The sequence below is a fragment of the Eptesicus fuscus genome, chromosome 9 (genome assembly GCF_027574615.1).
Source record: "Eptesicus fuscus isolate TK198812 chromosome 9, DD_ASM_mEF_20220401, whole genome shotgun sequence".
Lineage (NCBI taxonomy): Eukaryota > Metazoa > Chordata > Mammalia > Chiroptera > Vespertilionidae > Eptesicus > Eptesicus fuscus.
The window spans coordinates 22,466,174-22,481,179 of record NC_072481.1 but is presented as its reverse complement, the minus strand read 5'-3'; the positions used below and the strand labels follow the sequence as shown (position 1 = coordinate 22,481,179).

Here is a 15,006-nt window from a genome sequence, read left to right as displayed (position 1 = left end):
TTCTTGACATATGCAGTGGTAAAATTACAAAATGTCCTTTAGATCCAAAATATAAATGTCAAGAGTACAGAAAGTGTGCTAAGAATCTTCACTATTTTTACTTAAGCAAAATGCATAAAGGACACATCCTCGGTGCTTAATAAACTTGGTTGAAGAATATATAAAAGTCCTCTCATAAGGTAATTTTTATCATTTACAGTGTAGAAACTGGGTTAAATTACAGTAACGGTGTCATTTTAATTCTGTGGAAAAATAAATGCTGCCTTCATGATTAACTACCCATCAAAATATTATTCATCAGAAATATATTGATATATATTGATATATTCATCAGAAATATATTGAATTTCAGATGTATTAAAGATGTCAATCTAAAAAAAATATTTTAGACAAAAATTTATGAGAATTTTTTATTCAAGTAGGAAGACCATCCTAAGCAACAAGGAAAACCCAGAATCTATCAAGAGAAATTGAACTATGTAAAAAAGGAAAACTTCTTGAATGGCAAAACATAACATAAAAACCAAAAGACAAAAACACACTAGAAAATTTTATTTAAAATGCTTATATTTAAGTTACTATCCCCAATATAAAAGATTCTACAGAGAGAACAGAAAAATTCAAATGACCAACAATATAAAAAGACATTCTGATTTATAAAAGTTGGAAAAATTGGAGTCATTTTTTTAAAACTCAGAATAAATATTAAAAAGAAGAATGGCAAAGAGGACTTAAGAGATGGGCACTCATACTGTTAATAAAAGTGTAAATGACAACCATTTGTACGGACAGAGCTAACTGTCTTAAAGCTAATCTGCCATCTTGACCTCTGGGTGAATCTGAACCCTTGACTTCCTCCCCTTTCCCAGTGTGAGCTCTGGAATATGCACACAAAGCTCTGGACAATCGACCACAGGATTTCCATTAGTTCTGCCTCTGGGGTGAGTCGCCCTCAATGTTATCTATCTAACTAGCTCTGGCACGTGATCCTTTGATCACCCAAGCATTCTCTGATTTAGGAGATATAAGCACATGGTCGGGGGGATAGAAGGAACAGGAGTCCACTCTGTCTGGCTGCCACCTAAGACTGAATTTCTTTCTGTAGGTAAGTTCCCTATGAAACTCTTTCAACCGACAAGGTGGACTTGTCTGCCTTGTTCTTTGGCCTTTTGGTTTCTTCAGTGTTTGAGGGCCCCTTTACATATATGACCCTTTCACAAAACACCATTCTGAAAAGTAATCTGAAAATATCTTAAAACTGGAGAAAAAAAAATATGCTATAACCTAGAAACAAAAGCACCAATTCATTAGGTACACAAACAAAATATATTTTCTTTTCACAAACAAAAAAAATTTTTTTCAGAAACAAAATATTGACTGAAGCACTGTTTCTCAGAGTAAGAGGGAGGGGAATAATCCTACCTAATAATAGACAAATATGCAAATTGACCGTACCTTCGCTATGCCCATGATTGGCCAGGAGGTGCGGGGGGGGCGGAACTTGGAGGGGCCGGGGTAGCTGATTGGGCCGGCGGGATGCTGAGCTGCGTCGCCAGCAGCGGCATGAGCTCAGCGTCTGCGCCATGGCTGTGCTGCGGCACAGAAGGGGCCTCTGGGGCAGCGAGCCGACGTCCCGCCGCACGGACCATCAAAAGCGGGGGAGCTGAGTGCCTGCTGCCTGAGCGGACAGGCACTCAGCTCCCCCGCAATCGAAAGCAAAAGTGTGGGAGCTGGGTGCCTGTCCGCTCAGGCAGCAGGCCTTTCAGAAGCCTCCGCCACGCCGGATGCTTCTGAAAGGCCTGGTGCACCAGCGATCAAAAGGAAAGCGTGGGAGCTGGGTGCCTGTCTACTCAGGCACCAGGCCTTTCAGAAGCCTCCGCCACGCCAGAGGCTTCTGAAAGGCCTGGTGCACCAGCGGACAGGCACCCAGCTCCCCGTAATCGAAAGCGAAAGCGTGTAGGGGACCCTACACGTGCATGATTCAATCATGCACTGGGCCTCTAGTCTGAATATAAAAAAAAGAGAAAAGGCTGAATAACTGGCATATTCATACTTTGCAATATTATGCAAATTTCTTTTTTAAAGGAAAAAGTTCTATTTATACTCATCTGGAGTGATACACAGATTGAGAAAAGCAAACTGCAAAAAATGTGTATGGTATGGGTCCCATTTTGCAAAAAACTAAGCAAACAAAAATTATTAAATATGTATAGGTGAATAAAGGTACAGCACAGGAGAGGGTAGAGAAGGACACTTCTGCTGCAGCACTGTTACCTTGGAGAACAGGAATGGAGGAAGAGAAATTTTTCTTACAGTTACACTGAGCACACATTACTTACCTAATTAAAAAACAAAACATTGCCCTAGCCGGTTTTGCTCAGTGGATAGAGCGTTTGGCCTGTGGACTGAAGGGTCCCGGGTTCAATTCCGGTCAAGGGCACATGCTGGGGTTGTGGGCTCAATCCCCAGTGTGGGGGTGTGCAGGAGGCAGCCATGAGGCAGCCAATCAATCGATCGATCAGTGATGTTTCTATCTCTCTCTCCCTCTCCATACCTCTCTCTGAAATCAATAAAAATAAAATAAAAATAAAACTTTAAGAATGAATGCTTAAATAAAATGCCCCAACCCCTATATAAGTGAAAGAAAATTTGGCAAAATAAGAAAAGAGAAAATCAATGACATCCAGAGTTCTACCACCCCCAGATGATAACCACTATAAACATTTTTGATGCATTGCATTTTGTTATGTGTTATTATGACTAGTTTTTAAACCACTACATGTCAATATACAGTGATATGCATAAAATGTGTACTCTGGTTCATTTCAATGCTTTAATATTAATATTTTTACATATTACTAGAAGTCACTTTAAACAATTTTTATTGGCTACATAATATACAACTTTATAAATATAATGTGCTTAACTATTACACTTTGATGGACACTTAAGTTACTTCTAATTTTGTGCAATGATGTCAGAGTATTAGCTTTGAAAGATTCCCAAAAGTGAACTACTTGCAAAAAGAGTATGAACAGCCTGGCCGGCATGGCTCAGTGGTTGTGCATCAACCTATGAACCAGGAGGTCACAGTTCTATTCCTGGTCAAGGCACATGCCTAGGTTGTAGGCTCCATCCCTAGTGTGCGGCGTGCAGGTGGCAGCTAACCAATTATTCTCTCTCATCATTGATAGCTCCATCTCTCTCTCCCTTCCTCTTTGAAATCAATAAAAATATATTTTTAAAAATAATATTAATATTTAATTATATTCCTGAAACATATGCTCAAAACTGCTTTCTAGAAAATATGTACTAATTCCCATCTGCTCTAAAGGTGAACTCGACTCACAGAACTTATATCAATGCTATAATTATTTTATTTTTGCTAATGTGATAGACAAATAATAGTGTAACTATTGTTTTAATTAGTATTTTTAAAAATGTAAATGAGACTATATGATTTATATAAATACACACATACATTCACCACAGTCTCCTGCGTCACTTCTTATGTGGATTGCTATTTTTGTTTTTTTTTGTTCATTTAACAATAAAATGCACCATCCTCAATTTCTGTTATTCTACTAATACTCTCAATTCAGTATACAAAAGACTATATGATCAAGATTTTTTAAAATCAAGGCTTCATGAACAAGGGGGAATACTTTGTAAAGTGTTCTAACCATAATGCTGCACACCTGAAACTATTACAAAGTTAAATGTAAAATGTCATTGAAAAAAAATTTTTGTAAAAAAAAAAGAGAGAAGAATAAGAAGAGATTATAGGGACAATACCAACCAATTAATATACACTAAAATTTTTCAACTTAATTCACAAGTCCTATCAGAATTATTAGAAATGTAACATTTTATAACAATTATTGAATTTGATACCTGCTGAATTCCAAGGCACAAGTATAAGATACTGTCTGGATCATATTTTTCACCATTTGGTCTCCGCACCTCTTGGATAAATTGGCATAAGCCCACACTCAACTCAGCAAAAGTGCATGACAGAATATCTTCCTTCAGCTTGATAGAGCGGACTGTAGAAAAGTAGAAGACATCTGAAATATTAACTTACAAGAAATATAATGCCTGGCTGGTATGGGTCAGTGGTTGAGCGTCGACCTATGAACCAGGAGGTCACAGTCCGATTCCCAGGTAAGGCACATGCCCGGGTTGTAGACTCGATCCCCAGTGTGGGGCGTGCAGGAGGCAGCCGATTGATGATTCTCTTTCATCACTGATGTTTTTCTCTCTCTCAACTTTTCTCTCTCTGAAATTAATAAAAAATTACTAAACAACAAAAGGAAATATAGTACCATTTATTTGATTCATTGAATAAACACTGACTATTGTGCCCCAGGTGCTATGGTGTACATTGGTGAATACATGGGTTACAGACAGATCCTGATCTCAAGGTTTTTTTAGTTAAAGAAATAAATACAATCAAGTATATATGGTGTAACAGGTGCTATGATAAGATGTTTATTTAAATGGGATTCTATGAAAATAAATGAAGAAAATCTAATAAACGAGAAGGGTCAGGTCAGATTCTGGAGAATGTGACACTAATGCTAAACCTTGAAAGGTGAAGAAGAGTTACACAGGTAAATAAAGAATCTGAGCTACTTGTAAAGTTTAAGAAAAAGAAACAAAATCCCTTATATTAACATAATAAACTCATGATCGGAAGATACAATTTTACCTTTATAACAAACCTTTAAAATTGGGAGTAGTACATCAATTTTTTTTTTAACAATAAGACTTCAATTTCTAAATAATTTTAAATATTCCATTTATAATCTGAAATTGACAATGATATTACAAATGACCACAACAAAATGAGTTTTACCTCTACAGCCTGGCTCTGAGGAGTCTTGGGAGAGTGCATGGTCTTGAGCACTTCCTAAGGGGTCAGAACATGGGCTAGACGAGGCATGTTCAATTCCTAAAAGGGAAAATAAATAAATAAATGAGAAGTTTAAATAAAAATGGGGGAAAATTAAGTAAAGCCAAAACTAGAGTTTTATGGGATTTTTTACCTAGTATTTATCCCTTTAGAGTAGATTCATTAATTAACTTATTTATATTCCCTTTATCCCCTAAGTCAAAACACAAATTCATGCTGTGTATTTACCGCCACATTTCAGATCCCCCTGCTCTTCCTTGGCATTTTTCCACTGAACCCAGTTCTTCCAGGCATTTACCCCATACATGTATTTCAGTGTCATCCCAGACACTGAGCACCCTTGAAAGGCTCCTTGAATAAGACTCCTGGGCTCCACAGGTACTATAGACTTCTTTCGTCCCTGTCAGAATTCCAAAAATACAGAATATAAAATTAAGTCTTGAATCTTTAAGAATCGGCGTTCTCAAAGCTAGAAAGGGCATACATTTACAGAATATGAAAGTTAGTATTAGATCTGAAAGATTCAGAGTTCTTAGAGCTGAAACGACCTTTGGAGAGAAAAAAAGAAAGTTGAAATATAGAAGATCGTATGTGATTATTACTAGCATTTGAATATTTACCATGGTCCAGTACCTGGACCTACCAATGAGGTAGAATAGCATTTACTATCAGGTCTGTTTAACGAACATATGAACAGAACATATTCTGGGTATAAAAAAGCCTCAATAAGTTCTCTAACTATAATGTAATTAAACTAGAAACAATAATGGAACGATGCTAAGAAAATACTCAAAAACTGGAAATTAAACAGCACATTTATTAATACCTCATGGGTCAAAGAAGAAACCACCAATGCAATTAAAAAATATGTTGAACATCAGTGAAAATGTAAACAAAATATATCAAAATGTTTGTGATGATGCTAAAACAGTGGTTACAGGGATAGTTATAGTATTAAGATGATTTATGAGAAATGTAAAAAATCTAAAACCAATAGTCTATCTTAAGAAACTAGAAAAAGAAGAACACATTGAAACACAAAGGAAAAGAAGAACATAATAAAAACACAAGCAAAAATCATTTTAAAAAAGGATAGAGAAAAATGAATAAAACTAAAATCAGGTTTTTTATAAGATAAAAAAATTGATAAACATCTAACTAGAATTATTTTTAAAAAGAGCAAACACAAATTACTAATATGTAATCCAACAGACATAAAAAGGATAGTAAACAAATATCGTGAGCATTGACATTCCAATAAATTTGACATCTTAGATAAAAGAAAAAAGACACAAACTGACAAAGCTTGCTCTAGAAGAAATACATAACCTAAATAGCCATAGAAATTGAATTAATAGCTTAAAACCTTCCTACAAAAAAATCCAGAGCAGGCCTCACTGCTGAAATCTGCCCAACAGTTAAAGTACTACTCAGAAATAAAAAGGAATAAACTGCTGATACAGGAGACACATGGATGAATCTCAAAAACATTATGCTAGCCCTGGCCAGTTTGGCTCAGTAGTTAGAGCATCAACTGCCCACCAAAGGGTCGCAGGTTCTATGTCTAACTGGGTTACAGACTGGATCCCCAGCCCTGGTCAGGGCTCATGCAGGAGACAATCAATCAATATGCCTCTTGCTCTCTCTCTATCTCTCCCTCCCTTCTTGCTTCCACGCTCTCTAAAAAACAAACGAAAACAAATACATCATGCTAAATGAAGGAAGCCAGACACAGAACACTACAAACGACATGATTCATGTATATGAAATTTTAGGAAAGACAAAGCAGTGCCATTTCAGGCAGACCTGCAAAGCAAACTGGTGGTTTCCAGGAGTTGGAGATAAAGACAGATTGCAAAAGATCACAAGGGAACCTTTGGGACTGTGTAAGTGTTATGATTATGATGGTAATCTATACTGCATACATTCAAAGCCCATCAAATTGTAGACGTAAAATTTTAAATGTAATTATAACTCAATAGAGCTAAAAAGAAATACAGCTATTATTCTTTTAATTTTGGTATGGAAAAGTCCATGTGGACGTCACTATTACACTATACTAGTGTCCTGGTGCACAGATTCGTACACATGGAAAGAAAATTAATTAGAAGAAATATTTTAATATTGCTATTCGCCCTTTCTCTATAATAGAAGTGTCAACCAAATTCATGATCGACAATGACAGATCAAAACACACACACATGCGATTGGCGCCAGCAAGAGCTTTATATGTATCGCACATGTCTGAGTCAACTTAGCCTTCTATAGATATAGAATAAATTTAGACCTGCTTTCTGATTTAGCTAAACTTTTTCCAGCCCAGCGAAGCAACCCAACTTCTCTTTCAGGTAATTGTCAGCAACACAGCAGTAAATATCAACATGAAGCAGATTATTATTATAGATCACACAGGGAGAACAAAGGGAAAAATATTTAATTGCAGCAATATTTGACTGTATTCTGTGCAGTGAGAAAACCTAAAGTCATTTTCAAGATCCACCATTTCTTATCAGTCAGGACAAGTTTCTAAGCTTTCTAAATATGTTTTCTGGCTAATGAAAATAGGATCCTGCTGAGTCTCCTATCTATCTATTCCAGGACTTCTGTGAGGATCAAATGAGATGAGGCACGTGAAAACGTTTCACAAACATTTGGTTAAACTGTAAAGTATTTGGCTACAAGTTGGGTTCCTGGGTTGAAGAAACTGCAAGGAGGCTAGTCACTAGGGAGAGGAAGCCGGTGTTGCTACATGACGTCATTACCCAGCGCCCACAGCAACTGGGCTGTGGACCGCATTTTGTGCCATGGGGTCTTGGCAGTATTGGCTGCGATTTGGCAGGGTGTTACTCCAGGGTGGTGGCGGGGCCTGTATCCCACTTGGGGAAAGGCAAGTGTTGGTTTGCCAGGGCCAGGTACATGGTGCTGCTTATTTTTAAACTAGAGGCCCAGGGCACAGATTCGTGCACCAGTGGGTCCCTTGGCCTGGACTGCGCCCTCTGGCAATCCGGGACCCCTTAGGGGATGTCGGTCTGCTTGTTTCAACCCGATCCCTACAGGCCAGGCCGAGGACCCCACCAGTGCACGAATCCATGCACCAGGCCTCTGTTATGCATATAAGAACTTTGGTTAATCTCTTTTCACCCTCCCCTCTCCCCTCTGAGATTCATCATTCTGTTCCATGTTTCCATGTCTGTGTGTTGATCGTCTGTCCCCTGGTGGTCAGGGCGCGTCATAGCTACCAGTCAAACAGTCACTTAGGCTTTGATACTAGTACTAGAGGCCCGGTGCATGAAAATTCATGCATTGGATGGGGGTTCCCTCAGCCCGGCCTGCCCCCTCTCACAGTCCAGGAGCCCTCAGGGGCGGGAGGTGACCCGGTGATTAGGGAAAGGCGATGCCAATATCTGAGGCTTGCCTGCATCTCGGGCCGGCCCTAAGCGGCTAGGCAGCCAACATCTGAGGCTTGCCTGTGCCTCAGGCCAACCCTGGGCAGCTGGGGGGCTGAGGGCGGCTACGGCCACACCGTGCACCTGCTGCCCGCCCCAGTTGGGCTGAAAGGACTGGTAGACTCCGGAGGGGCTGAGGGGACTGGGCGCTGGCATCTTTGCGATGGTGTGACAGTCAATTTGCATATTCCCTCTTTATTAGATAGGAGATATATATATATATATATATATATATATATATATATATATGACCAGTGCACGTGATGGCAGCTCCTGCGTTGAGTGTCTGCCCCCTGGTGGTCAGTGTGTATCATAGCTACTGGTCAGACAGACGGACACTTAGCCTTTTATATATATAGATTATATAAACTAGTGAGCCTTATTATAGTATTTTTAAAAAGCTAAATTTAGACTTTAAAAAATAAAAATTTTATAACAGATTATAAAAAGCTTTTTAAAGTAAACAAAACAAAGCAGAAAACCTCAATTATAAAAGCAAAATTTAAAAGATCCCTGCTGAAAGAAATGTAAAATATAAGATAATGGTTGACTTTAAGAAACAATCACACACACACACACACACACACACACACACACACACACACAAACACACACACCATGAGGTTGTAAAACAAAGTATGGAAGTTCCTGATCCTGGCAATACAGAGTTTTATAAACTACTGGAATTAATCAAGACTTACAGAATAAAGGAACAAAAAAGAAAAGTTAATCTACTGCTTACTCTTCGTCTGGGCTGGGGGAAGCCATCTCTGTGTCGTCGTCTTGTTCGGGAACGTGCCTGGATTCCCTGCCCTTTATTCAATGGGTCAAAGGATTCTATAAGAATCAGCAGAAAGCATAATGTGAGACAAATGACTCACAAACTTAAAGACTAAGACTGAGAAAGAAAACAGCAGATAATAATCACTATATTCTTTATTTTATTTGTGATAACATAAAAATTTTACATATATACTTAAGAGAAATAAAGGATATTGCATTTAAAGTAGGAGTTCATAAACAATCAAGAAAACCACCTTTATGGTTACTGTGAGAAAGCTTAACATCTTATAAGAACAACATGGTACAAATTAACACCTTCAAAGGCAATAACCATGTATGCCCTAGGTTATTATTATACATTATAACTGCTTCATAATGTCAATTTGGAGTTGTACCAATCTTCTAAAATAAAAGACTTTCAGTGGACAAGTTACATTGCACAAACCTGATGGAAAGTCTGCTTCCAGATCCTGTTCAGTTTCCCCTTTTGAGAACTGCTTCAATTCTGAATCAGCCTCTTGCACAGCATTTGACTTTAAGGCATAATGATTCAACTCTTCCTCCCAGCTATGTGGAGTAGATACTGCCTCTGATTCAAGATCACCACTGTATGTGCTTCCTTGGTCTGAGATAGATAGAAAACACAGCCTCAAAATAAGACAAACTGTTAACACAGCCAGAAACCTTCCTGAAATCCCTAAATACCAAAAACAGATATGGTTGAGGAACAATTACCCAGGTACACTAAACAATGAAGTAACTTATTTACCAGTCTCACAGAACTGGATTCGTATTCTTGGTATACAGTTTAAATTATTATCTCAATCTTTAAAATCAATATTTGAGGAGGGAAAACAAAACAATATTTGAGGTAGCTTTTATTATTCTCATTACAAATTAGCATACAATCATAGACATCCAGTACCCCTAAAATAGCAAAAATTTCAAATATTTAATATAAGGATGCTAATACTTCATGGGTTTATATTACTAACAGGATAGTACATAATTCTAAGATCCAAAATATATTTATAATTACAAACCTTTTTCAAATATCTTAGTGTCTAGAAAGAGTTCTTGTTCAGAAGTTTGGGATCCTAAAGAAAAAGAAAAACACATAATAAATAATTTATATGTATACACAAAGCCAACTGCATCAAAATAAAATGATGTTACTACATACATGAATCACAGAGAGTTCTAAAAAAATAACCTTCATATGCAGAAAGAATGTTTCATTAATAAAAGTAGGCATAGTAGTAAATGAAGTTAAATAATGACTTATAACAGCAGTTAAACTTCTAGGTAGCAGTATGAAAGAAGTCATGACAAGAGACACCTTTATTTTGCATTTTGCACTCGTGTGCTACCTGAAATTCTTCCCCACCACCATGACACACACACAATGTATTCACAGATTGACAAATCTGTTTGAATTCCTTTCTAACTCTAAAATATAAGATGCTATAACACTGCATTAGAAAACCAACAGAATTAGAATATAAGTTACATGAGCAGCCTACACATGGAATTAAACAGAACACAGTTCTATCAATTATAAACTACGTTAAAGGTAAGAAGCTAGCCCTGGCAAGTGTGGTTCAGTTTTTTGAATATCATCTCATGTACCAAAAGGTTGGTAGTTTGATTCCAAGTCAGAGCACATGCCCAGGTTTCAGGCTGGATCCCCGGTAGGGGCGTGCAGGAGGCAACCAATCAATATTTATCTTTCACATTGCTGTTTCTTTCTCTTCCATTCACTTCCTCTCTCTCTAAAATCAATAAAATCATATTTTTAAATAAATAAAAGAAGATTAAGGATTCAAAGTAATAAAAACTATTCTTTTAAAGACCCAGGAAAATTACTTCTTTCCCTGAAATCAAAGATAAGTTAGCCAGATCCCTTCAGTTGAAATTCATTTTTCCCTCCTTTATGTTTTCAAACTATTTTATTTTACTTACACTATAGTGATTACAACTATCTGTCTTGAAGCTTAGTTTTGAAAGTTCTTCTGTCTCAATCCAATTGTAGGCTAAGGGAAAGTCACTATATTTGTACAGAGGAAGCACTTGATAAATGTTAACTGTTAACATGAATGTAGAAGCCAATTTAAATTGAGGTTTACCATCAGGAATTGCTTGAACTTCCAAACTAAATATAATATCAGAAAGTTAGAAGATAAGCATAAGGACAATATTCTAAGATATTAAAATTCATATATAAATGGGTCAGAATTATGAGACCATATACTACAGAACAAAATGAGACCAGAAACACTGGAATTAACAAATACGCTTTTTACTCATCACTCAGAACATATATGCCTTAAAAACTTACTGGCAACACAACAGAAAACTTAACAGTTTTTCAAATGCTACAGTGTTCAAAAAATTATCTAGCATTTGTCATGTAAAATCAAATCCCAGTTAGCTTTGTAAAAACTGTCACTGGAAAAAAAAAAAAACTTGTCAGGAAAGAATGATTTTTTGGCTCATCAGTGATATATTAAAAGGCCTTTGTGAAAATTCACTGATGTATATCACCTATCTTAAACACCATTTTATCCCTCCCTTCTTATCATTATACTAGTGGCCCAGTGCACGGATTCGTGCACATTGAAAGGGTATTAATTAGAAGAAATATTTTAATATATTAATATTAATAAATATTTTAATAAATAAGTACTTGTCGATGACTGTTCTTCAGACATTTTCTGTCGACGTCGCCGGCTTCTTTCAGCTTCAGAAGTATGTTGTGCCAATAGCTGTTCTTCAGACATATTCTGTCGATGACGTCGCTTTCTTTCAGCATCAGAGATACCTTGTGCCAATCGCTGTTCTTCAGACATATTCTGTCGACGACGCCGGCTTCTTTCGGATTCAGAGGTGCGTTGTGGCAACAGTTGGTCTTCACACATATTCTGTTGATGATGCCGCTTTCTTTCGGCTTCAGAATGTCAACAAAAACAACCAAATTTACGATAGACAATGACAGATCGAAACACATGTGTGCGAATGGCACCAGCGAGAGCTTTATATGTATCGTGCATGCGCGAGTCAACTTAGCCTTTTATAGCTATACTATATTTATATACTATACTAGGGGTCCTTCGGCCTGGCTTGAGGGGATCGGGAGGAAACCAGCTCTCCGACACCCCCCAAGGAGTCCTGGAATATGAGAGGGCGCAGGCCAGACCGAGTGACCCCAATGGTGCAAGATCGAGGCCAAGGAGAGACCATGGGAAGTTGGCTGGCCAGGAGGGACCGCAGGAGGGCTCCAGGGCGTGTCCAGCCCGTACCACCCAGTCCCGAATGGCCGGACCCCAGTAGCAAGCTAACATACCAGTCAGAATGCCTGCCCCCTTGTGGTCGATGTGCATCATAGAAATGGGTCGAATGGTCCAAGAGACAATAAGCATATTAGAATTTTATATATTAAAGGCTAATATGCAAAGTGTCCATCCCGTTAATGACGTCATTTAGCAATGCCCCAGCTTCCTCTCCCTAGCGCCCACTAGCCTCCTTGCAGTTTCTTCAACCCAGGAACCCGACTTGCTTTATAGCCAGGTGCAAACATTTCACACTTTAACCAAATGTCTGTGAAGCATTTTCCCGTGCCTCATCTCATTTGATCGTCACAGAACTCCTGGTGTAGGTAGATAGGAGACTCAGTGGAATCCTAGTTTCTTTTCATTAGCCAGAAAACAGACATTTAGAAAGCTTAGAAACTTGTCCCGACTGAAAAGAAGAAAGAAATGGTGGACCTTGAAAATGACTTCAGGTTTTCTCACTGCACAGAATACAGTCAAACATTGCTGCAGTTAAATATTTTACCCTTTGTTCCCTCTGCGTGAACTACAATAATAATCTGCTTCGTGTTGATATTTACTGTTGTGCTGCCGACAATTACCTGAAAGAGAAGTTGGGGTTCTTCACTGGGCTGGAAAAAATTTAGGTAAATCAGAAAGCAGGTCTAAATAAGCAAGTCTATTCTTTTTTTGTTTTGTTTCGTTTAATATATTTCTTGATTTTAGAGAGGAAGGAAGAGGGAGAGAGACAGAAACATCAATGATGAGAGAGAATCATTGATTGGCTGCCTCCTGCACGCACCCTACTGGGGATCGAGCCTGCAACCTGGGCATGTGCCCTTGGCCAGAATCGAACCGGAACCCTTCAGTCCGCAGGCCGATGCTCTATCCACCGAGCCAAATCAGCTAGGGCATAAGCAAATTTATTCTATATCTATAAAAGACTAAGTTGACTTACACTTGCGCAATACATATAAAGCTCTTGCTGGCGCAAATCACACGCCATGTGTTTCGATCTCTCATTGTCGATCGTGAATTTGGTTGACACTTCTATTATAGAGAAAGGGCGAACAGCGATATTAAAGTATTTCTTCTAATTAATTTCACTTCAATGTGGATGAATCCGTGCACAGGCCACTAGTATATAAATAAAATTGTTATTATTGTAGATTATGCAGATCTACAATAAAGGGTAAAATATTTAACTGTAGCAGTGTTTGACTATATTCTGAGCAGTGAGAAAACCTAAAGTCAGTTTCAAGTTCTACCATTTCTTACTTCTCAGTCAGGGCAAGTTTCTAAACTTTCTAAATCTCCGTTTTTCAGCTAATGAAAAGAAACTAGAATTCTACTGAGTCTCCTATCTACCTACTCCAAGACTTCTGTGAGGATCAAATGAGATGAGGCACGGAAAAATGCTTCCTAGACAATTGGTTAAAGTGTGAAATGTTTGCACCTGACTATAAAGCAAGTCAGGTTCCTGGGCTGAAGAAACTGCAAGGAGGCTAGTCGTTGCTAGGTAGAGGAAGCCAGGCGTTGCTACGTGACGTCATTACCCGACGCCCAAAGCGACCACTTCTGGGATGGGCTGGGCTGGGCTGTGGGCTGCATTTTACACCATGGGATCTTGGCAGCGTTGGCCGCGATTTGGTGAGGTGTTGCTCCGGAGTGGTGGCGGGGCCTGTGTCCCACTTAGGGGAAGCAGAGTGTTGGTTTGTTGACGCCAGGTCCATGGTGCCATTTATTTTTGTTTATTTTTTTAAATATATTTTTATTGATTTCAGAGAGGAAAGAAGAGGAAGAGGGAGATAGAAACATCAATGATGAGAGGGAATCATTGATTGGCCCCCTCCTGCACATTGCACCAAGCCCGCTACCAAGGCATGTGCCCTTGAACGAAATCGAACCTGGGACATTTTGGCCCACAGGCCGATGCTCTATCCACTGGGCCAAACCGGCTAGGGAGCCATTTATTTTTAAATGGCCAGTGCACATTATGGCAGCTCCTGCATTGAGCATCTGCCCCTGTTGGTCAGTGTGCATCATAGCTACTGGTTGGAAAGAAGGAGGACACTTAGCCTTTTTTATAAATAGATCACTTCTTATATCCAAAATTCAGGAGCTGCTAATTAAGGCTAAAAACCTTTCAGGAATCTATATTACTGAGTTCTGATTAATATATCATTTGCTTTGGAGTCAGATCTGGATTCAACTTCTGGTTCATTTACTTCCTGATTGTGTAGCCTGGGCAAGTAAAATATCCTATTTTCAACTGAGGAACAGTAAACCCCCCAATAGGGTTGTTGTGACATTAAACGGGGTGAGTACATAGTGAATGTGGGACAAGGCCTAGACCAGTGATGGGCAACCTTTTGAGCTTGGTGTGTCAAACTTCGCCAAAAAACTGAGCATAACTCGGGTAGTGTGTCACTTTGAGGAAAAAACATTATTTCGCAAATGTTTCATCCTCAGGAGCAGCAAATGTTTCATCCTTGGCATGCGGCCGCCTCAGTGGCGTGTGTCATCAGAAATGGCTATGCGTGTCAGTGCTGAC

At 38.6% G+C, this 15,006-nt stretch overlaps 1 protein-coding gene across 4 annotated transcripts in view; it reads right to left on the bottom strand.

Moving 5' to 3' along the window:
• Positions 1–15,006, bottom strand: part of ZMYM4 (zinc finger MYM-type containing 4) — a 134,884-nt gene that overhangs the window by 11,990 nt on the left and 107,888 nt on the right. For 3 of the 4 annotated variants that reach the window (XM_054720520.1, XM_054720521.1, XM_054720522.1), the window contains exons 21-27: positions 11,831–12,091; positions 10,188–10,241; positions 9,590–9,769; positions 9,104–9,198; positions 5,144–5,315; positions 4,859–4,954; positions 3,895–4,046 (exon numbers count right to left, since the gene is read on the bottom strand). In XM_054720520.1, coding sequence (XP_054576495.1) covers positions 3,895–4,046; positions 4,859–4,954; positions 5,144–5,315; positions 9,104–9,198; positions 9,590–9,769; positions 10,188–10,241; positions 11,831–12,091 — 1,010 coding nt within the window. The remainder of the gene's footprint in view (positions 1–3,894; positions 4,047–4,858; positions 4,955–5,143; positions 5,316–9,103; positions 9,199–9,589; positions 9,770–10,187; positions 10,242–11,830; positions 12,092–15,006) is intronic. The other variant, XM_054720523.1, reaches the window with a different exon arrangement.